Source organism: Pagrus major, chromosome 23 (assembly GCF_040436345.1).
Source record: "Pagrus major chromosome 23, Pma_NU_1.0".
NCBI lineage: Eukaryota > Metazoa > Chordata > Actinopteri > Spariformes > Sparidae > Pagrus > Pagrus major.
Genome location: NC_133237.1, coordinates 25064571 through 25087739, shown reverse-complemented (window position 1 = coordinate 25087739; position 23169 = coordinate 25064571). Strand labels below are relative to the sequence as shown.

The 23169-nt window shown below is 38.5% G+C and overlaps 2 protein-coding genes and 1 gene segment (V, D, J or C); all 3 read right to left on the bottom strand.

Annotated features, from left to right (window-relative positions):
• Positions 1–350: 350 nt before the first annotated feature.
• Positions 351–7674, bottom strand: LOC141019691 (immunoglobulin lambda-1 light chain-like). Its single transcript, XM_073494676.1, has 4 exons — positions 7635–7674; positions 7220–7542; positions 1641–1677; positions 351–873 (listed from the first exon to the last, which is right to left on the bottom strand). The coding sequence occupies exons 1-4, from the start codon at positions 7672–7674 to the stop codon at positions 545–547; spliced, it is 729 nt and encodes a 242-aa protein (XP_073350777.1). The 3' UTR covers positions 351–544.
• Positions 7675–16607: 8933 nt separating this feature from the next.
• On the bottom strand, positions 16608–18753 carry LOC141019587 (immunoglobulin lambda-1 light chain-like). The gene is made up of 4 exons (XM_073494549.1): positions 18652–18753; positions 18239–18566; positions 17888–17922; positions 16608–17110 (listed from the first exon to the last, which is right to left on the bottom strand). Exons 1-4 carry the CDS (start codon positions 18689–18691, stop codon positions 16782–16784), a joined length of 732 nt encoding a protein of 243 aa, XP_073350650.1. The 5' UTR covers positions 18692–18753; the 3' UTR covers positions 16608–16781.
• A 1488-nt stretch (positions 18754–20241) lies between these two features.
• LOC141019987 (T cell receptor gamma variable 4-like) lies at positions 20242–22398 on the bottom strand. The segment is given in 3 exon segments: positions 20242–20454; positions 22144–22268; positions 22359–22398. Coding segments are annotated over 3 exon segments (378 nt in total).
• Positions 22399–23169: the final 771 nt, after the last annotated feature.

The following is a 23169-nucleotide window of genomic DNA, read 5'->3' as shown; positions in this document are numbered from 1 at the left end:
AGAGGAGGCCTGCAGGTGCATCCTGGGAAAGAAGAGAGGGAGGAGTTGAGAGGTGACGCTTGACTGACAGAGGATGAAAACTCAGTTTCATTTGCTCGTTTATCTGATTTTTCTAACGTCTGTAAGCAACTAAAACCAGGCAGAGTAATATTAATCTGTCTGTTGTGCTTTTATTTAAGATTACCACTTAAAACAATGTAGCTTTCTGAATTTAGATATACATATACAAGTAAGACAGAAATCTGTCAGATGGACGGCAGAAGAAAAATAAAATCTTGTCAAAGTTACAATACACAAGGAATATTACTGGTTTAAATGATGTTTTTAGCAAAAAACAAATGATTACAAACTTGTTCTTGTTGAGTTTTTTTATTGAATGAGTTTTGAAAAATGCAGCAGTTGCAAAGCTGATACAACACCTCCACCTAACTGTCACAACATTTATTACAAGCATGCAGACACATCTTTTCTAACATGTGAACCTTGTAATGAGCAAACAGCACAAACAGTAAAGAAGCAGATTTGAAATGGTCGTTGTGCTCCTCTACTGTTCTTCAGTGGGACAGTCTGACTTGTTGATGTGTTTCTCTGCAGTCTGGGAGCCCAAAGACATTTTACATGTGTAAACCTTCTCCATGTTCCAGTCTGACGTCTGGATGGCCAGATAGCTGCTGATTTGGAAAGTGTGGTCCGGTTGCTGAACAGCGGTGCTGGTAGAGATCCCACTGCTCACTTGACTCCCAGCAGCAAACCAGCTCACGTCTGCAAAAGGCACAGACTGACTGGACAGACAGACCAGAGAGGCTTCGTTGGACTGGAGCTCAGCTCTGGACGGAGGGAAGACTGTCAGGACAGGAGGAGGGAGGCTGGAGCCTGAAAATACATCAAGGACATTCATCACATCACTAGAAATTAAGTCAGAGAAAAGAGAAAACTAACAAACACTTTCAGACTTAGTGTCAAAATAATCATCAACATCATGAGCAGAGTTTGTTTTTTTTTACATTTTGAAAGACTACCAGTTTCTCCCTGACATCAGATATATAAGGATTACTAATGAAAATTATAATTTAAATACAGAAGTTCTGTTCAACCACAGTAATTAAATATCATCTCTGATTATCAGTCATTGTGTTAAATAACAGCAGATATCACTTCATATTCAAAGATGACTGTCTCACTAAATAATCTCTATTTTCAAACAGGCACAATAAACAATGTTTACTCTGCCCTACTGACTGAAGATAAATAGAAAATATTCTCATTTTATTTTCACCTTCACCAGATAAACAAACAACCATTGCAGTAATCTGAATTTCTTATTGATACAATAAGACGTCATATAAAAATATATGAACTAAAAGTTAAATATAATAATTGAGAATAATCTTCCGTCTTTAAATCCCACAACAATTAAAACAACTTATGGACAAAATCCTGTAATCAGCTGTTCAGCTGTCCATTGTCTTTTAAAGCACAGCTTGGTGCTGTTTCAAAGCTGATGTTAAAACTACAAACAATTAATCTGCACTAAAAATGTTTCCCACTTTAAACAAGAATTAACAAGTACATGAAATACTTAAATATACAAGAGAAACAATCAAATCTCTCCTGTTTTATGATGAGTTAAAAGTACTTACTTGTCACAATCAGCTTGGTGCCTTGTCCGAATACCACAGTGATTCAGTTTGTACACATGGCTGTACAAAAACCTCCTGACTCTCACTAATGAGAGGAGTGGAAGTGAAACATCCTGTTGAGAACAACTTTCACTGTCCACGTCTCATTCACTTCATCAGTCTGCTTATATTCACAAACAGGAATGGACTTTATTCAAACACTCTTGTCTCTTTAGATGACTTTATTTCATGTCCTTCAATGTTTTGTTCCAGTTTTTCTCATTTGAAGTGTTTGATTTTGTTCAGAATTGATAGAAGCTGTCATGAGTGTCTCAGTGAGGTTTTTGTCACAGTGTAAATCACTGTGATACGCACTCCTTGGCAGAGTTGTCCCATGTGTTACAGTAATACTGAGCAGAGTCTCCTGTCTCTGCCCTCTTAATGATGAACTGATAATTTATGTCTGATGAGGCTTTAGAGTCAAATCGGTATGAGGAGAATCCTGTTCCAAATTCGTCAGGTGAACATCCACCATGGTGAAATCCCAGAACAAACTGAGGAGCCTCACCAGGAACCTGTTTATACCAACTGACATAATTTCTATCATTCCTCTCAATGTTGCAGTGGAGAACAACCTGTTGTCCTGTAGAAACTGTGTGGACAGCAGGTGTCTGGGTCACCTCTTTGGCTGCATCAACTTCTGTCAACATACACAGAAAAATACACAAGTGAAAGGTTTCTGTGTGGAAATATGGTCTGTAAAAGGAGTGAGAAGAATATCTTACATGTTAGAGCAGTGATGAGAATGCAGAGGGTCCCCAGCATGTTGTCAGTGTGTGGTGTAAACGTCCCTTACTGACCAGCTGAGAGGTGAGCAGGGTTGGAGTGTGAGGAGAAGAGAGACTGAAGCTTGTAAAGACACTGAGGAGAGGAGAAGAGGAGGAGGAGGAGTTTCAACACTCAGCACTCTTTATACTCATAAACTACATCATGTATGTGAGTTTTTACGTCATACATTTTGATTACTTTTCTCCAGTCTCACCTGCTGCCTCCTTTCTGTCAGGAAGTGTATGATCCACTGACAGGTGGACAATGATAAACAGGATGTAGAGTGCACATAACAAGCATGCTAAATATTAATAATCACTTATTATCAATATATTAGAAACGCGTCATTAATTAAGCACTGTAACACTTGAGGGTGAGCTTTACTGTCATTATTGACACTTCAGTGATGTGGTGAAGTGCCATTAATGACCATACAGCTCACCCTCCAGTGTGATATTGTGAATACACAACAGTTAGCAACAAAATAAAACATGTAATCAAAATGTATTCCTATTGCTTGTGTTATTTCTGTTCCCCTGGGACTACATGGGGTCTGACTAATACCTGGAAACATTCAATAAAGACAGCAGACTCTTATGTAACGAAACCTAGTCTGCCGCTCTGTTAGAGTCAGAAAAATGTTGTTGTTTAGTTAAAAGTGAGAATTAATCAGCCAAATGAAGGAAACAGAATCAGTGACTGATGTGTTATGACTTGGATGGTTTAACATGTGAGTGAAGAAGCTGTCAGTTTAGGACAGTTTAACATGTGAGCAAAGAAGCTGTCAGGTTAGGACAGTTTAACATGTGAGCAAAGAAGCTGTCAGGTTAGGACAGTTTAACATGTGAGTAAAGAAGCTGTCATGTTAGGACAGTTTGAAAGAGGATCAAAGAAGACAGGAGCTCATCGTCCATATAGGCCCACTGAGGTTTGTGATTTATTTTCATAATTAATAATGTTTCCTGCCCCGAGACCACCTGATTTTTCTTTTTTTTTTGTTACAAATTGCATCGTATGTATGAAAACATATATCATTATATTTTCATGTAAACGTGTTGTTTTATAGAATAATCTCAGATATTATGCATGCAGGTGGTGCATACTTACTAGTGCATTATTTTTGTGTTTCTCTTAATAAAGCATGAGTGCAAAGTACAATTAAATACAATTAAAGATTTATGTAGGAATTCAATATGTGTATGTTACACAGAGTAATGGTTGATGGCTCTATGATCAGTTGACAAGTGTCAGAGTCTCAAAAAGCAGAAGTATCAGTGAGGAGGTTTTTGTCACAGTGTAAATCACTGTGATACCCACTCATTGGCAGAGTTGTCCCATGTTGCACAGTGATACTGAGCTGAGTCTCCTGTCTCTGTCCTCTTAATGATGAACTGATAATTTATGTTTGATGAGGCTTTAGAGTCGAATCGGTCTGAAGAGAATCCTGTTCCAAAGGTGGGTGAACTGTAACTATGGTAAAAGTACAGAACATACTGAGGAGCTTCACCAGGAACCTGTTTATACCAACTCACAACATGTTCATCCCTCTCAATGTTGCAGTTGAGAACAACCTGTTGTCCTGTAGCAACTGTGTGGACAGCAGGAGTCTGGGTCACCACTTTGGCTGCATCAACATCTGTCAACATACACAGAAAAACACATGAGTGAAAGGTTTCTGTGTGAAAATATGGGTTGTAAAAGTAGTGAGAAGAATATCTTACATGTTAGGGCAGTGATGAGAGTGCAGAGGGTCCCCAGCATGTTGTCAGTGTGTGGTGTAAACGTCCCTTACTGTCCAGCTGAGAGGTGAGCAGGGTTGGAGTGTGAGGAGAAGAGAGACTGAAGCTTATAAAGACACTGAGGAGAGGAGAAGAGGAGGAGGAGGAGTTTCAACACTCAGCACTCTTTATACTCATGAACTACATCATGTATGTGAGTTTTCACATCATATTGTCTTAATTCCAGTTGTGTTATCACATGAATTTTTCTTTTTACTTTGTTTCCATTAAACACTGATCGCACTATAAATGCTCCTTCATGGGTTTATAGTTTGTGAAATAAAAGCTTGTTTCTTCACATTGATGCTGATGTTCTTTTCATCAGTGTTATTGTAAACCTGTGATATTGTCACATGCTAAATCACAGTATAGAGTGTTTTATAATACGCAGGGTGTTGAGTTTACTTAACTTTTCATCTCTATCAGTTTATCACTGAAGGAGCTCCTTATTAACTGATGCTCCAGTGTTTCATTTATTGGAAACACATCATGAATCACTGAATCTACAACATGTCGTCAGGTGAATGAAACATTTTCATTTGGCTGAGTTTTAGCTTCACGTAAAAAAACTTTAAGAGTCGGAAACTTCTTGAAACCAGATGATCTTTGAACTCGTTTGTGAAGAAGGATGAATGTTACTAGATTACAGTTTAATCCAAGAGTTCTTGCAACAGTCATCAATACATGTGCACCAGATTTATATCAATTAAGATGTTTCATGTTATCTGAATTTCAATCAGCAAATGAGAATCTGCAGCAAACTTTTAATAACTTGATTCTTTAATGATGAGTGTAAGAAATCTCTCATTTTTATGTGTAAAGTTGATTCCGAGAAAAGAGTAACAGATTGTAACGTCAGCATGTACACAGGAAATAGTTTGTTTTAATACCATTAAGAAAGATCTGAAGATTTGTGTGAGAATCCAAGTGAAGAGTTTAGATGTTTAAGAATATGAGTGGAGAAGTAAAATAAAGTATTCACTGATGGTTTCACTTCCATCAATGTGTATCAGTAGGTCAAAAAGCAGAAGTATCAGTGAGGAGGTTTTTGTCACAATGTAAATCACTGTGATACGTGCTCATTAGCAGAGCTGTCCCCTGTTTTACAGCAATATACTGCTGAGTCTCCCTCCTCCACATTGTTAATGATCAAACGATAATCTGTAGTTGACTGATGAGTAGATGTGAACTTTGGAGAGGAGAAACCAGAGCCATAGGTTGGAGAGCTATGGCTGCGATGTAAATATAAAACAAATTGAGGAACTCCTCCTGGAACCTGTTTGTACCAGTAAGCATTAATTTATTAACAGTCCCCAGGTTACAGTCCATGGTGGCTGTCTCTCCTCTCCTCAGCGTCATGAGAGGAGGTTTCTGTGTCAGCACCGTCACACCACAGACACCTGGAAACAACAAGATGACATGGAGTCAAGAGAAACACAGACTGATGAATCCAACATGAGGTCAAAGCTGCAGTAAGTCAGCCTCCTTACATGTTAGAGCAGTGATGAGAGTGCAGAGGGTCCCCAGCATGTTGTCAGCGTGTGGTGTAAACATCCCTTACTGTCCAGCTGAGAGGTGAGCAGGGTTGGAGTGTGAGGAGAAGAGAGACTGAAGCTTATAAAGACACTGAGGAGAGGAGAAGAGGAGGAGGAGGAGTTTAAGCAATCAGCACTGTTAACATTTTCAATGGTCATATTATGACTACACATGTATTGCATTCATTTTCTGTGTTATGATAATTATATTTTATTTCTATATCTATGTAGTTTGTGTGGAAACTCAGCACTCTTTATACTCAAACTACATCATGTATGTGAGTTTTCACATCATACACTTTGATTACTTCTCTCCAGTCTCACCTGCTGCCTCCTTTCTGTCAGGAAGTGTATGATCCAATGACAGGTGGACAATGATAAGCAGGATGTAGAGTGCACAAAACAAGCCTGCTAAATATTAATAATCACTTATTATCAATATATTAGAAACACGTCATTAATTAAGCACTATAACACTTGAGGGTGAGCTTTACTGTCATTATTGACACTTCAGTGATGTGGTGAAGTGCCATTAATGACCATACAGCTCACCGTCCAGTGTGATATTGTGATTACACAACAGTTAGCAACAAAATAAAAGATGTAATCAAAATGTATTCCTATTGCTTGTGTTATTTCCATTCCCCTGGGACTACATGGGGCCTGACTAATACCTGGAAACAGTCAATAAAGACAGCAGACTCTTATGTAATGAAACATAGTCTACTGCTCTGTTAGAGTCAGAAAAATGTTGCTGTTTAGTTTAAAGTGAGAATTAATCAGCCAAATGAAGGAAACAGTGACTGCTGTGTTGTGACTTGGATGGTTTTACGTGAGCAAAGAAGCTGTCAGGTTAGGACAGTTTAACATGTGAGAAAAGAAGCTGTCAGGTTAGGACAGTTTAACATGTGAGCAAAGAAGCTTTCAGGTTAGGACAGTTTAACATGTGAGCAAAGAAGCTGTCAGGTTAGGACAGTTTAACATGTGAGTAAAGAAGCTGTCAGGTTAGGACAGTTTAAAAGAGGGTCAAAGAAGACAGGAGCTCATCGTCCATACAGGCCCACTGAGGTTTGTGATTTATTTCCATGATTAAAAAACGTTTCCGGCCCCGATACCACCTGATTTTTCTTTTTTTGTTAAAAATTGCATCCTGTGTATGAAAACATATATTATTATATTTTCATGTAAATGTGTTGTTTTATAGAATAAGCTCAGATTTTATGTGTGAAGGTGGTGCATATTTACTAGTGCATTGTTTTTTTTGTTTCTATTAATAAAGCATCAGTGCAAAATACAATCGAATACAATTAAAGATTCATGTAGGAATTCAATAAAGTGTATGTTGTTACACAGAGTAATGGTTGATGGCTCTATGATCAGTTGACAAGTGTCAGAGTCTGAAAAAGCAGAAGTATCAGTGAGGAGGTTTTTGTCACAGTGTAAATCACTGTGATACGACCTCATTAACAGAGCTGTCCCATGTTTGACAGTAATAGACTGCTGAGTCTCCCTCCTCCACATTGTTGATCATCAAACGATAATCTGACTGTGACTGATGAGTAGATGTGAATTTTGGAGAGGAGAAACCAGAGCCATAATATACAGAGCTCCAGCCATGATAAAACCTCAGTACATACTGAGGAACTCCTCCAGGAACCTGTTTGTACCAGCGAGCAGCACTGACAGTAATAGTCCCCAGGTTACAGTCCATGGTGGCTGTCTCTCCTCTCCTCAGCCTCACAACAGGAGGCTTCTGTGTCACCACCGTCACACCACTCACACCTGGAAACAACAAGATGACATTGAGTCAAGAGAAACACACAGACTGATGAATCCAACATGAGGTCAAAGCTGCAGTAAGTCAGCCTCCTTACATGTTAGAGCAGTGATGAGAGTGCAGAGGGTCCCCAGCATGTTGTCAGTGTGTGCTGAGAATGGCCTTGTAACTTGGAAAGTGAGCTTACTGCTGACAGATCAGAGGCTTTGGAGGATGAGGAGAGGAGGTGCTGGACGAGCAATTTAATACGACACTGAAACTGAGAGTGACTGACAGGAGGAGGAGCTCTGCTTCAGTCTGCATGCTTTGTCACATTTAAATTATTTCAACACCACAAAAAATGTTATAAATGAAATTTAAGATCTGAAAAGTTCCTGGGATTCATGACATCAAAGTTTGTAAACTAGTCAAATCTTTCTTGAGATACAAAAATCATCTTTATCTGATTCACATGTTTTTCACAAGTTACAAGGAGACACTTATTACAGGATGTAAGCTGCAGTAAAAAAAACAAAAAACAACACATTAAAAACTACAAATGATGAAAATAATCTCTGGTGTCCACTGATGTGGAACTTTGCCTTCAGCTTTACAGGTTCCAGTTAGACTGATGTTTATAAATGAATCAAGGGAAGCAGTGGTTGGTGTGAAGTACATTTTGTAAATGTTGGTGTTGCTGCAGTGGCTGTAAAGCGTCTGTAAAGCTCGAGGGGCTGAATTCTTTAAAAATGGGATGAGCAGGTTCGTGCACGATTTGTTGGGCCTTTTGTTTCACCTGCGTTTTATATGTACATCCCAGCTGTTTCTGCACTTTACAAATTCATTTACTGGCCATATTTGATTCTGAACAGCTATTTTTATGACTTAGCGCCCAGATGCCCGTACCATGTGCACATATTAAAACACCTTGGACAGAAAGACTTCAGTGAACAGTCTCTAAAATGATCTTATTTAAATCGTATGAATCCAATTTCCTGATTTCTTTTTCAAAAATGTATCATTTGTAAAAAAGTCTTAGTGAGATTATTACTGGTGTGAAGACAAGGTCTGTTTTAATAATAAAGCTAACATGCTGGAAATATGCCGACTGACTAACTTAAACATTTTATTAAAACATCAGTGTGTTTCCTGTCAAGGGACAGTTTTACAGAGAACTGATACTGAACCTCTTAATTTACATGGAGCTAAATAAAGACAGGAGGCCTGCAGGTGCATCCTGTAGATCAGAGAGAGGAGTTGAAAAATGAGTCTGTAATCTGTGTGCATGCCTTTTCTAATAGTGTTCCAGTGCTGCTCTCTAGTGTGCACTGAACAGAATAACACACTGTGGTATAACGTATGTGCTCCCTTCTTTACTGTCATCACATTGTGCTACGCAATGTAATAAATATATAGAAAGAAATGCATACAAAGAACATATTACAGGACATATTAAAGGCCATTTTTATCATTTAGTGCAACTGATTCTTCAGTCATTAACTAAAATTGCTAAATGTATACAACATGTGATAAAAATGTGAATTTTCACTTTTTAACTTGAGATAATATGGTGGCAATTTGTTCTGGTCCCACAAAGTGACCGTCTGCTTTACTGCAGACAACCAGCAGAGGGCAGATAGCAGCAGACATTTGTTTGTGTGTGTGTGTGTGTGTGGTTGTGTGTATCTGAGAGAAAAAAGAAAGAGGAGCCAAGATGGTGGTCATTGTCAAAGTGACAAGATGGTGGAGAGCCAATATGGCGGTCACGATCTCTTGGACGGAGTGTTCCGTTGAAAGGACTACAAAAATGGCCGAAACGTGACTTGGAGAAGTCAGGCGTGAATACGAATTCAAAAATGATAATGATTTTGCTGAATCATGTGTCTAGAATTGGGTTAATCCAATCGTCTGGGTGCTCCCTTTGAGTACAGTTGCGCAGACGAAAGCTGATGCTTCCCGCAACATGTAACATCTGGGACTGCGATGAAAATGATCCTGCAGCTGTATTTATCTCCTCCGGTGACAGTGGAACCATCATGTTCAGGTGCGCTCACAGACAATGGGAGGTGGGAGTTTCAAACCTGGGGGGCCTGTGACAAGCAGGCGCCACCTACTGGACATTAGGATCGGTGCACTTTCCTTTGTTTACCAGGCTTCGTTAGTGCAAGGAGGCCGCATTTAAGCATTGAGCTACACGCGGGCCGATCTGATGTCAGAACCACACGGACGGTCCCAACAGTGATGATGATCAAGAACATTGTTTTTTATTAAGTCAGAGGTAAATGTTTATATTGGGTAGATCTAAATAATGTGTGTGTTGGTGTGATCAGTTTATTAAATGAACACTTCCTATTTCTTTCTGTTTCTGAATGTACTTGTGTCTCTGGTAAAGCAGCACTTTGGAAATGATTAAATTCTGGCATTTCCTCCATCAATAGATGAATCATTTGGTCTATAAAGCATCAGAAACAACATCAAACAACATCAAAACAGTCAAAATAACAATTTCATAAGAAACAAGATGATCATTGTGTAAATGTCTCTTTTGGATACGGCCAACAGTCCAACAGCCAAAGACATTCAAGGAGAAAACAAATTAGCAAATCCCTACATTTGAGAGGCTGGAAGCATCAAATGTTGGGACAAGTATAAGCAGTAAGATTTCATTTTTTTTATCATTATTATTAAAGGTCCTATTTGTAAGTAAAGTAGATTTTTTAATCTCATTCCCAACTCTTCAAATACTGACACTTTTGGATGGCGGCCAACCCGACCTACAATCCCAAAAAGTCATTGTTGGTGAATGATTGTTTCACATTTGAAGTTGCAGGTCAGTGTAACCCAGTTCCAGTCATCCCTGTCTGCTCAAGTACAGCAGTTATTGTTTTCAACATGTGTGTCTGTCCGTCTGTCTGTCCGTCTGTGGGCAGACTTTGCCAACACGATAGCATCATTTGTTATGAAATGCCTTGTTTGTTCTTCTTTTGCTGATAAAACTGATAAATCACTTCCTTTCTTAGGAAACATCAAGCATTGTCATTACAAACACATGAGGCTCAAACACAAAAAGTACATTTTCTGTCCAGAGAGTATTTGTTTTATGTTAAAAGTATAAGTATACATAAAAATTATATGTAAATTAGCTACATTTGAGAAGCTGGAACCATCAAATGATGGAGGAGCTTTAGCAGTATGAATATATGTTTTATCATAATATTTAAAGGTCCTATTTGTAAGAAAAGTTTTTTTCGAGTCTCATTCCCAACTCATCAAATACTGACACTTTGGGATGGCGGCCAACTCGACCTACAATCCCAGCGTCAGTATTTGAGAAGTTGAGAATGAGACTCAAAAATCCACTTTTCTTACAAATAAGACCTTTAAATCTGTTTACTGCTGCTGCAGTGCTACCATTACATTAGATGACACAACTGGCCACTTTATAATAGTGTGAGGTTGTGGAATTTATGAAATAGAAAACCGCAAAAGTCATCGTTGGTGATTAACTTTTTCACATTTTAAGTTGCGGATCAGTGTAATGTGTGTGTATATATATATATGAACATGTTTACGGGCCTGCCATTGCAAGATGGTCTCTAGCTTATATTTAATTTCAAAATGTACTGTTATGTTACAAGACTTAACAATAAACTTATATACTGTATATTTCTTCTAACTTAACAAAGAGAAAGTTGACCTTTTCTTTACCTGAGTTTTGAAATACCTTGTTCTTCTTTTGCTGATAAAAATGATAAATCACTTCCTGTCTTGGAAACATCAAGCATTGTCATTACAAACGTGTGAGGCTCAAACCAAAAAAAAGTACATTTTCTGTCCTGGCATCTCAGCTTATAAACCCAAACTAAGTAAAGAGAGCGTCATTAATGTTCTAAATGCAAATATTTTCGAATGTTATAATAGTATACTAATGTTTATTTATCTAATTTTCATCTTTTTGTCCCTTTAGGACCTCAATTTCCACCGTAAGTATTACTGAATATTTTCTGTTGATTTCAAACAGACAAATAAAAAAGAAATAAAAAGACTTGTGAAATGCCTCAAACCTATCAAACATAGAAAGCATCAGTATTAACCAGATCCCAAGTTGATGTTTTCAAGTACTTTATTTTGTCCAACCCATTTAAATTCCCGATGATATAATAGAGGGTAAAGAAGCAAGTCGACACATTTCAGAAGCTGGAGTCAGTGATTTTTTGTCAGTTTTTGCTCCAAAAATGATTGCAAAATTATTAAATTATTAAAATATTTGTCATTTAAGATTCTGTTGATTGACCTCTGTTGATAGTTTAACTAACTGATTTCCCTCTTTTGTTCCCCCTTCTCTATCTTGTTATGCAAACTGTTGAAAGAGTCTGTTCTTGATTTTGAAGATATAGTTTGAACTATATCTTTGTGCTTTGCAAAGCAAGAAATAATTGGATGAGTAAACATGACGCCTTTGAGATGTAGTGATTTTAGTCACAGCTCCAATTGATGTTGAAAAATGTAAAATTGCTTGATAGTGAAAACTATCCTGCTGAATAAAGCTGCATTACAAAAGACCATCTTTGTTTTGTGGTGTTATTTAAGTGAACATGCTTGTAAATTTATTGGTGATGATGATCAAGAACATTGTTTTTTATTAAGTCAGAGGTAAATGTTTAAATTAAGTAGATCTAAATAATGTGTGTTGGTGTGATCAGTTCATTAAATGAACAGTCTTCCTATTTCTTTCTGTTTCTGACTGTACTTGTGTGTCTGGTAAAGCAGCACTTTGGAAATGATTCAAGTATGGCATTTCCTCCATCAATAGATTAATCATTTGGTCTATAAAACATCAGAAAAACAGTCAAAATAACAATTTTATAAGAGCCAAGATGATCACTGTGTAAATGGCATTCGTGCTGTTGGCCTTTTCCAAAAGAGACAAAGACATTCAAGCTATTAAAATGTAAAATGAGCAAAGAAATCATCTAATTCATACAATCAAGAAGCTTAATAACTTATATACTGTATATTTCTTAACTTTACAAAGAGGAAGTTGACTTTTGTTCCCCTTGAGTTCTGAAATACCGTGTTTGTTCTTCAGTTGCTGATAAAACTGATAAATCACTTCCTGTCTTAGGAAACATCAAGCATTGTCATTAGAAACATGTGAGGTCAAACACAAAACATGCACATTTTCTGTCCAGAGGGTATTTATTTTATATTAAAAATATAAGTATACATAAAAAATGATATCAAATTAATCTATATGCTGATAATGTCATTGAAAATAACAAAACTATTTTAAAAATGTACCAAAATATAATTAAAATGCAGATTTAATGCATTCAGCATAATTGTTTGTGTTTTCAACAACATATCAACGCATTTTTATGATATGGAGTTGTTATAACTAAGGTTCAGGAACTGGACCACGCCACGCCTCCTCGCTGATCTGCCACCCAGGCCCAGCCAGTCAAACCACCTGCATCTCATCAATCCAACCACCTGCGTCTCGTCAACCTAACCACCTGTGCAGCATTAACCCAACCACCTACGTCACCCTGATTCAATCACTTGCAAAATCTATATATGCAAGCCTGACCATTTCTCTCCCGTTCGTCTCAAGTTCTTACAACCCTCCCCCCCAGGCCCTCTCCTTCTCCACTATCCTCCCTCACAGGATCACCAACAGCCCAGCCTTCGACATCGCCATCCCACGGCAAGAAGATCCTCCAGAACCGGTTACCCAGGCCATTCCAGCACAGGAACCACAGGGGGGACAATGAAGCCACACCAACCAAGACGTGCGCCCATCGAGACGTACCCCCATTCTGAGTCTCAACCTCCATGGTTCCTAGACGGTCCAGCCAATCCGCAGCGCTACTCAAACCTCCTTTCCTTCATCCACCAACCTCGAACCCCCCTTCCTTCATCCAACAACCCTGACCCCCCTTTTCCTATCCTCCCAAAATCTTCTACCAATTTAAATGAACTACCTTAATGTTAAAATGTGGCGTGGTCTCGTTAGGGAAATTGTAAAAGAAATTGCACTATTCATATCTTTCATCATCATCACAGTCAATGGACAAACAGAGAATTGCAAAACACATTGAGAAATACAGAATGACTGGATAAGATTACTCCATCTCCATCCTCATAAAGAGATGGGTAACTCACGACTGCTCACCACATCACCTCTAGATCTCACAGTGCTCACTTTGCTGTCTGTGACACCAGTTTTTTTTTGGTTCTGACAAACGAGCAGTGAATTATTCTGGATGTGGCCACTGTGATTTGTTCCTCAGGATGAAGTGTGTTATGATCTTTCTGGTGTTGACGCTGGTCGTCCTCATGGCTGAACCCGGGGAGAGTCAGCGACCACGTCCGGGAGGTTTGGTCCCTCCGCGACGATGCAGTAAGTCACAAGCTTTCATACATACTGAGTTGATGTTAACAGACTGACCTCTGTTTTACACAAACAGCAGGCTCCTTTTAGTCTGTGATCAACAAAACACACTTGACTGTACTAACTTACTACATACAAGTTCACTTATTTATGTGTTTAGCTAAAATCTGTTATTTAGTCCTGGCACCTCAGATAATAAACCTAAAACTAAGTAAAGAGAGCATCATTAATGTTCTAAATGCAAAGATTTTTAAATGTGATAATAATATACTAATGTTTATTTATCGCATTTTCTGCTTTTTGTCCCTTTAGGGTCCAGATGCATGAGGTAAGTAATGCTGAATATTTTCTGTTGATTTCAAACAGACAAATAAAAGAAATAAAAAGACTTTGTGAAATGCCTCAAACCTATCAAACACAGCAAGCATCAATATTAACCAGTTTCCAAGTTGATGTCTTCAAGTACCTTAGTTTGTCCAACCCATTTAAATTCACGGTAATATAATAGAGGGTAAAGAAGCAAGCCGACACATTTCAGAAGCTGGAATCAGTGAATTTTTGTCAGTTTTTGCTCCAAAAATGATTACAAAATCATTAAATTATTAGAATATTTGTCATTTAAGATTCTGTTGATCGACCTCTGTTGATAATTTGACTAACTGATTCCTCTCTCTTTCCCCCTTCTCTAACTTGGTATAGAAAGCCTGCAGGCTTTGTGCGGGACAATTGCAGTAAGTCACAAGCTTTCATACATACTGAGTTGATATTAACAGATTGACCTCTGATTTACACAAACATCAGGCTCCTTTAGTCTGTGATCAACAAATCACACTTGACTGTACTAACTTACTACATACAACTTCACTTAGTTCTGTGTTTAGCTAAAATCTGTTATTTAGTCCTGGTACCTCAGATAATAAACATAAAACTAAGTAAAGACAGCATCATTAATGTTTTAAATCCAAAGATTTTCAAATATGATAATGATATTCTGATGTTTATTCATCTTATTTTCTGCTTTTTGTCCCTTTAGTGAAACGCTGCAGACGGTACATATTACTGAATATTTCTGCTGATTTCAAACAGACAAAAGGGTAAAGAAGCAAGTCGACACATTTCAGAAGCTAGAATCAGTGAATTTTTGTCAAGTTTTGCTCCAAAAATTATTGCAGAATTATTCAATTATTAAAATATTTTTCTGTTGATCGACCTCTGTTGATAATTTAACTAACTGATTCCTCTCTTTTGTTCTCCCTTCTCTGTCTTGTTATGCAAACAGTGGGGAAAGATCCCAAGATGAAGTGGCCGAAGATAAATTGATTCGATACTATCAAGACTGAGTCTGTTCTTGATTTTGAAGATATAGTTTGAGCTATATCTTTGTGCTTTGCAAAGCAAGAAATAATTGGATGAGTAAACATGAAGCCTTTGAGATGTAGTGATTTTAGTCACAGCACCAATTGATGTTGAAAAATGTAAAATTGCTTGATAGTGAAAACTATCCTGCTGAATAAAGCTGCATTACAACAGACCATCTCTGTTTTGTGGTGTTATTTAAGTGAATATATGCTTGTTATATTATTGGTGATGTTGGGAATTGATGGTAGGGCACGTGTGGTTAATATAAATTAATAATTATTAATAATAATTTTTAAAATTAACCCCCCTGTTATGTTGCAGGTCAAATGACCCATTTTAAAGTCAAAAAATTTAAAAAAATTGTTAAAAGTATTTTTTCGGTATGAAACTTCTTCAGCTTGGCTTAATAAGTGTAATCAACATATAATATGAAAATGGTTCATTTCACATATTTGCAACACCCCCCTGCATGTTTATATTACTACTGGATACTGTTCGGGTCAAAGTGGAGGCTAAAAGGGGTCAGAAGTGTCAAATACTATTTGTTTCTTTGCAACTGTGAGACATATTTCACCTCTCTCTCTCTCTCTCTCTCACTCTCTCTCTCTCTCTCTCTGTCACACACACACACACACACACACGCACACACACACACACACACACACACACACACACTTGACCTCATCTGTAAAGTATATTTGTAAAATATTTACAATTAAAGGAACATTGAAGGAAATGAATCTGAGCACTGACCATCACAACCAGTAAATACCACAAGACATATGCACAAAATAATCACAGAAAACTGCTCTGTGCAATATATAATATAATAGAGAAGTACTGAGTGACTTTTATTGTCATACATTTTTTTTTCTTTGCTCACTTGCTGATGAATGTGATTTAATTCAGTTCCCTCTGACTTTACAGAGAGCTGACACTTGACCTCTTCATTTACATGGAGCTATAAATAAGGAGAGGAAGCCTGCAGGTGCATCCTGGGAAGGAGCAGAGAGGTGACGCTTCACTGACGGAGGATGAAAACTCAGTTTCATTTGCTCATTTTATCTGATTTTTCTAACGTCTGCAAGCAACTAAAACCAGGCAGAGTAATATTAATCTGTCTGTTGTGCTTTTATTTAAGATTACTACTTAAAAACAATGTAGCTTTCTGAATTTAGATATACAAATATGAGTGAGACTTAAGCAGAAATCTGTGAGATGGACGTCAGGAGAAAAATAAAATCTTGCCAAAGTTACAATACACAAGGAATATTACTGCTTTAAATGATGTTTTCAGGAAAACAAATGATTACAAACTTGTTCTTGTTGAGTTTTTTTTATTGAATGAGTTTTGAAAAATGCAGCAGTTGCAAAGCTGATACAACACCTCCACCTAACTGTCACAACATTTATTACAAGCATGCAGACACATCTTTTCTAACATGTGAACCTTGTAATGAGCAAACAGCACAAACAGTAAAGAAGCAGATTTGAAATGGTCGTTGTGCTCCTCTACTGTTCTTCAGTGGGACAGTCTGACTTCTTGATGTGTTTCTCTGCAGTCTGGGAGCCCAAAGACACTTTACATGTGTAAACCTTCTCCATGTTCCAGTCTGACGTCTGGATGGCCAGATAGCTGCTGATTTGGAAAGTGTGGTCCGGTTGCTGAACAGCGGTGCTGGTAGAGATCCCACTGCTCACTGGACTCCCAGCAGCAAACCAGCTCACATCTGCAAAAGGCACAGACTGACTGGACAGACAGACCAGAGAGGCTTCGCTGGACTGGAGCTCAGCTCTGGACGGAGGGAAGACTGTCAGGACAGGAGGAGGGAGGCTGGAGCCTGAAAATACATCAAGGACATTCATCACATCACTAGAAATTAAGTCAGAGAAAAGAGAAAACTAACAAACACTCTCAGACTTAGTGTCAAAATAATCATCAACATCATGAGCAGGGTTTATTTTTAACACTGTGAAAGACTACAAGTTTCTCCCTGACCTCAGATATATAAGGATTACTAATGAAACATTATAATTTAAATACAGAAGTTCTGTTCAACCACAGTAATTAAATATCATCTCTGATTATCAGTCATTGTGTTAAATTACAGCAGATATCACTTCAGATTCAAAGATGACTGTCTCACTAAATAATCTATATTTTCAAACAGGCACAATAAACAATGTTTACTCTGCCCTACTGACTGAAGATAAATAGAAAATATTCTCATTTTATTTTCACCTTCACCAGATAAACAATCAACCGTTGTAGTAATCTGAATTTCTCAATGAATAAATGAATGTTAAAATAAGACGTAATGTAAAAATATATGAACTAAAATTTAAATATAATAATTGAGAATAATCTTCTGTCTTTAAATCTCACAACAATTAAAACAACTTATGGACAAAATCCTGTAATCAGCTGTTCACCTGTCCATTGTCTTTTAAAGCACAGCTTGGTGCTGTTTCAAAGCTGATGTTAAAACTACAAACAATTAATCTGCACTAAAAATGTTTCACACTTTATACAAGAATCAACAAGTACATGAAATACTTAAATATACAAGAGAAACAATCAAATCTCTCCTGTTTTATGATGAGTTAAAAGTACTTACTTGTCACAGTCAGCTTGGTGCCTTGTCCGAATACCACAGTGATTCAGTTTGTACACATGGCTGTACAAAAACCTCCTGACTCTCACTAATGAGGGGAGTGGAAGTGAAACATCCTGTTGAGACCAACTTTCACTGTCCACGTCTCATTCACTTCATCAGTCTGCTTATATTCACAAACACTGCTGGACTTTAATCAAACACTCTTGTCTCTTTAGAGGACTTTATTTCATGTCCTTCAATGTTTTGTTCCAATTTTTCTCATTTGAAGTGTTTGATTTTGTTCACAATTGATTGAAGCTGTCAGGAGTGTCTCAGTGAGGTTTTTGTCACAGTGTAAATCACTGTGATACCCACTCCTTGGCAGAGTCGTCCCATGTTGCACAGTGATACTGAGCAGAGTCTCCTGTCTCTGTCCTCTTAATGATTAACTGATAATTTATGTCTGATGAGGCTTTAGAGTCGAATCGGTCTGAAGAGAATCCTGTTCCAAAGCTGTTAGGTGAACTGTGACTATGGTAAAACCTCAGAACAAACTGAGGAGCTTCACCAGGAACCTGTTTATACCAACTGACATACTGTCCATGATCTCTCTCAATGTTGCAGCTGAGAACAACCTGTTGTCCTGTAGAAACTGTGTGGACAGCAGGCGTCTGGGTCACCATTTTGGCTGCATCAACATCTGTCAACATACACAGAAAAATACATAAGTGAAAGGTTTCTGTGTGAAAATATGGGCTGTAAAAGGAGTGAGAAGAATATCTTACATGTTAGAGCAGTGATGAGAGTGCAGAGGGTCCCCAGCATGTTGTCAGTGTGTGGTGTAAACGTCCCTTACTGTCCAGCTGAGAGGTGAGCAGGGTTGGAGTGTGAGGAGAAGAGAGACTGAAGCTTATAAAGACACTGAGGAGAGGAGAAGAGGAGGAGGAGGAGTTTTAACACTCAGCACTGTTAACATTTTCATTGGTCATATTATGACTACACATGTATTGCATTAATTTTCTGTGTTATGATAATTATATTTTATTTCTATATCTATGTAGTTTGTGTGGAAATGAAGATCAGCGAATGAGAACCTGCTGCTAACTCGCACCTTTGATGATGAGGTGCAACAGACATGAACATTTACTGAAACAAACATTAGTAACAACAGTCTGTAGATCAGGACTTTTTTAAGTAGCTCATATTTGCACACATGTGCATGATGGGTTTCTTTCTGTGTAAAAGCATGTTTGCATAGCTTACAAAACTCTCTGTCCTTGGCGAGACACAGGAGGAGCCTTGACTAGAGTCCCCCCACCATGCCTTAAACCTCCACACACTGCAAGTTACTCCGCAAGACAAACCTGAACATCCATCAAGTATCCAACTGCCCACAAGAAGAGTGTGGCTTCAGTTTGACAAGAACCTGGACTGTATTCATAAATCAGATCAGAAGATCCAGTTAATGTCAGTTTTCAGATCAGACAGGAAACGAGACTCTGCCAGTTAATAAAGGGGCTGCAAGAGAGCGAGGGAGGAGGAAAAGTCCACCTGAGCAAATCTCTAAAACAATGTGAGGAAGAAGCTCAAGCAGGTTCACACAGAAGGAGGAGCATAAAGAGAGCAAGGAAACAAGTGACAGTCATCATTCATCACATCCCCCTGAGTTCACAGAGAACACATGGCCACCTGGAACGCTTCAAAGAGGAGATTAACCAGTACCTCTACAACACCTACAGTGATGGAGAGAGGGAACACAACTTTGGACCCTGCAAGGCTTTGATATTACCACCAGAACCCAACATTGAGTTCAACACCAGGAGTGCAGGGCTGCAGCCACAAGCTCCGTATCAGGCCCTGATGGAGTACATTAGAAAGTCTAAAGAGGGGTGTGAGGCTCTTGCAATGACTGTGGTGAATCCTCAGGGTGATCTGGAGGAGTTGGAAGGCAGCCCAGTGCTGATGATTTGCAAAATCGTGTCAGTATTTCAGAGGGGAACACAAGAGTAAGAGTCAGGACTGCATTTGGCCCCTGTTTATACCCCATCAATCAAACCATCCCTATCAATCAGAGAACCAAACCCTAATCATTTCTATCATATACACTACAGGCATTCAAAATATATATACAGGAAAATGTTGCGGTCACTGTGAATGAAAATACTGTTTTCAGTTTTATAGGTAAGACAAACTACTTCCTGTAATGGTGATTGGGATTAAAGTCTGAGCATCACTGTACAAGCAGTAGAACAAACAGTACTCATTTAGGCTACAGCACATAGTTACAGAGAGCTTTAGATGATCTTCAGTTTCAGGCAATAGTCTGACTCAAAAAGGGGAAGTACTGAGTGAGGAGGTTTTTGTCACAGTGTAAATCACTGTGATATTTCTGCTTTAACAGAATCGTCCCATGTGTGACAGTAATAGACTGCTGAGTCTCCCTCCTCCACATTGTTGATGATCAAACGATAATCTGATGTTGACTGATGAGTAGATGTGAACTTTGGAGAGGAGAAACCAGAGCCATAAAATACAGAGCTCCAGCCATGATAAAACCTCAGTACATACTGAGGAACTCCTCCTGGAACCTGTTTGTACCAGACAGCTTTGTCAGTAACAGTCCCCAGGTTACAGTCCATGGTGGCTGTCTCTCCTTTGGTCACTGTCACAAGAGGCTTCTGTGTCACCACCGTCACACCACTCACACCTGGAAACAACAAGATGACATGGAGTCAAGAGAAACACACATACTGATGAATCCAACATGAGGTCAAAGCTGCAGTAAGTCAGCCTCCTTACATGTTAGAGCAGTGATAAGAGTGCAGAGGGTCCCCAGCATGTTGTCAGTGTGTGGTGTAAACGTCCCTTACTGTCCAGCTGAGAGGTGAGCAGGGTTGGAGTGTAAGGAGAAGAGAGACTGAAGCTTATAAAGACACTGAGGAGAGGAGAAGAGGAGGAGGAGGAGTTTCAACACTCAGCACTCTTTATACCCATAAACTACATCATGTATGTGAGTTTTCACATCATACATTTTGATTACTTTTTTCCGGTCTCACCTGCCGCCTCCTTTCTGTCAGGAAGTGTATGATCCACTGACAGGTTGACAATGATAAACAGGATGTAAAGTGCACATAACAAGCATGCTAAATATTAATAATCACTTATTATTAATCTATTAGAAAAACATCATTAATAAAGCACTGTTACACTTGAGCTTTACCGTCATTATTGACACTTCAGTGATGTGGTGAAGTGTCATTAATGACCATACAGCTCACCCTCCAGTGTAGTATTGTGATTACACAACAGTTAGCAACAAAATTAAAGATGTAATCAAAATGTATTCCTGATGCTTGTCTTATTTCCGTTCCCCTGGGACTACATGGGGCCTGACTAATACCTGGAAACAGTCAATCATGACAGCAGACTCTTATGTAATGAAACCTAGTCTACCGCTCTGTTAGAGTCAGAAAAATATTGTTGTTTAGTTAAAAGTGAGAATTAATCAGATGACTTGGATGGTTTAACATGCGAGCAAAGAAGCTGTCAGGTTAGGACAGTTTAACATGTGAGCAAAGAAGCTGTCAGGTTAGGACAGTTTAACATGTGAGCAAAGAAGCTGTCAGGGTAGGACAGTTTAAACGAGGGTCAAAGAAGACAGGAGCTCATCGTCCATACAGGCCCACTGAGGTTTGTGGTTTATTTCCAGGATTAATAATGTTTCCGGCCCCGACACCACCTGATTTCTTTTTTTGTTATGAATTGCATCCTGTGTATGAAAACATATATTATTATATTTTCATGCAAATGTGTTGTTTTATAGAATAATCTCAGATGTTATGCATGAAGGTGGTGCATATTTACTCGTGCATTGCTTTTTTTGTTTCCTTTTAATAAAGCATGAGTACAAAGTACAATTAAATACAATTAAAGATTCATGTAGGAATTCAACAAAGTGTATGTTGTTACACAGAGCAATGGTTGATGGCTCTATGATCAGTTGACAAGTGTCAGAGTCTCAAAAAGCAGAAGTATCAGTGAGGAGGTTTTTGTCACAGTGTAAATCACTGTGATACGTTCTCCTTAACAGAGTCATCCCATGTTTGACAGTAATAGACTGCTGAGTCTCCCTCCTCCACAGTGTTGATGCTCAAACGATAATCTGATTGTGACTGATCAATAGATGTGAACTTTGGAGAGGAGAAACCAGAACCATAGGTTGGAGAGCTAAAGCTGTGATGAAAATATACAACAAACTGAGGAACTCCTCCTGGAACCTGTTTGTACCAGAGAGCAACTCGGTCATTAACAGTCCCCAGGTTACAGTCCATGGTGGCTGTCTCTCCTCTCCTCAGCGTCACAACAGGAGGCTTCTGTGTCACCACCGTCACACCACTCACACCTGGAAACAACAAGATGACATGGAGTCAAGAGAAACACAGACTGATGAATCCAACATGAGGTCAAAGCTGCAGTAAGTCAGCCTCCTTACATGTTAGAGCAGTGATGAGAGTGCAGAGGGTCTCCAGCATGTTGTCAGTGTGTGCTGAGAATGGCCTTGTAACTTGGAAAGTGAGCTTACTGCTGACAGATTAGAGGCTTTGGAGGATGAGGAGAGGAGGTGCTGGAGGAGCAATTTAATACAACACTGAAACTGAGAGTGACTGACAGGAGGAGGAGCTCTGCTTCAGTCTGCATGCTTTGTCACATTTGTTGCTCTCTTATCTTCTGTGAAGGGAAAAGTCTCTTCTGTCTCCATTATTGTCAACGTAGGCAACATCTCCCCCCTGAACCCAAAATATTACAACATCATGATTTGAAAAAGACTTCCTGCACTTTTATTGTCATACATTTGTTTCTTTGCTCACTTGCTGATGAATGTGATTTAATTCAGTTCCCTCTGACTTTACAGAGAGCTGACACTTGACCTCTTCATTTACATGGAGCTATAAATAAGGAGAGGAGGCCTGCAGGTGCATCCTGGGAAGGAAGAGAGAGGTGACGCTTCACTGATGGAGGATGAAAACTCAGTTTCATTTTTGCTCATTTTATCAGATTTTTCTAACGTCTGCAAGCAACTAAAACCAGGCAGAGTAATATTAATCTGTCTGTTGTGCTTTTATTTAAGATTACCACTTAAAACAATGTAGCTTTCTGAATTTAGATATACATATACAAGTAAGACTTAAGCAGAAATCTGTGAGATGGACGTCAGAAGAAAAATAAAATCTTGTCAAAGTTACAATACACAAGGAATATTACTGCTTTAAATGATGTTTTCAGGAAAACAAATGATTACAAAC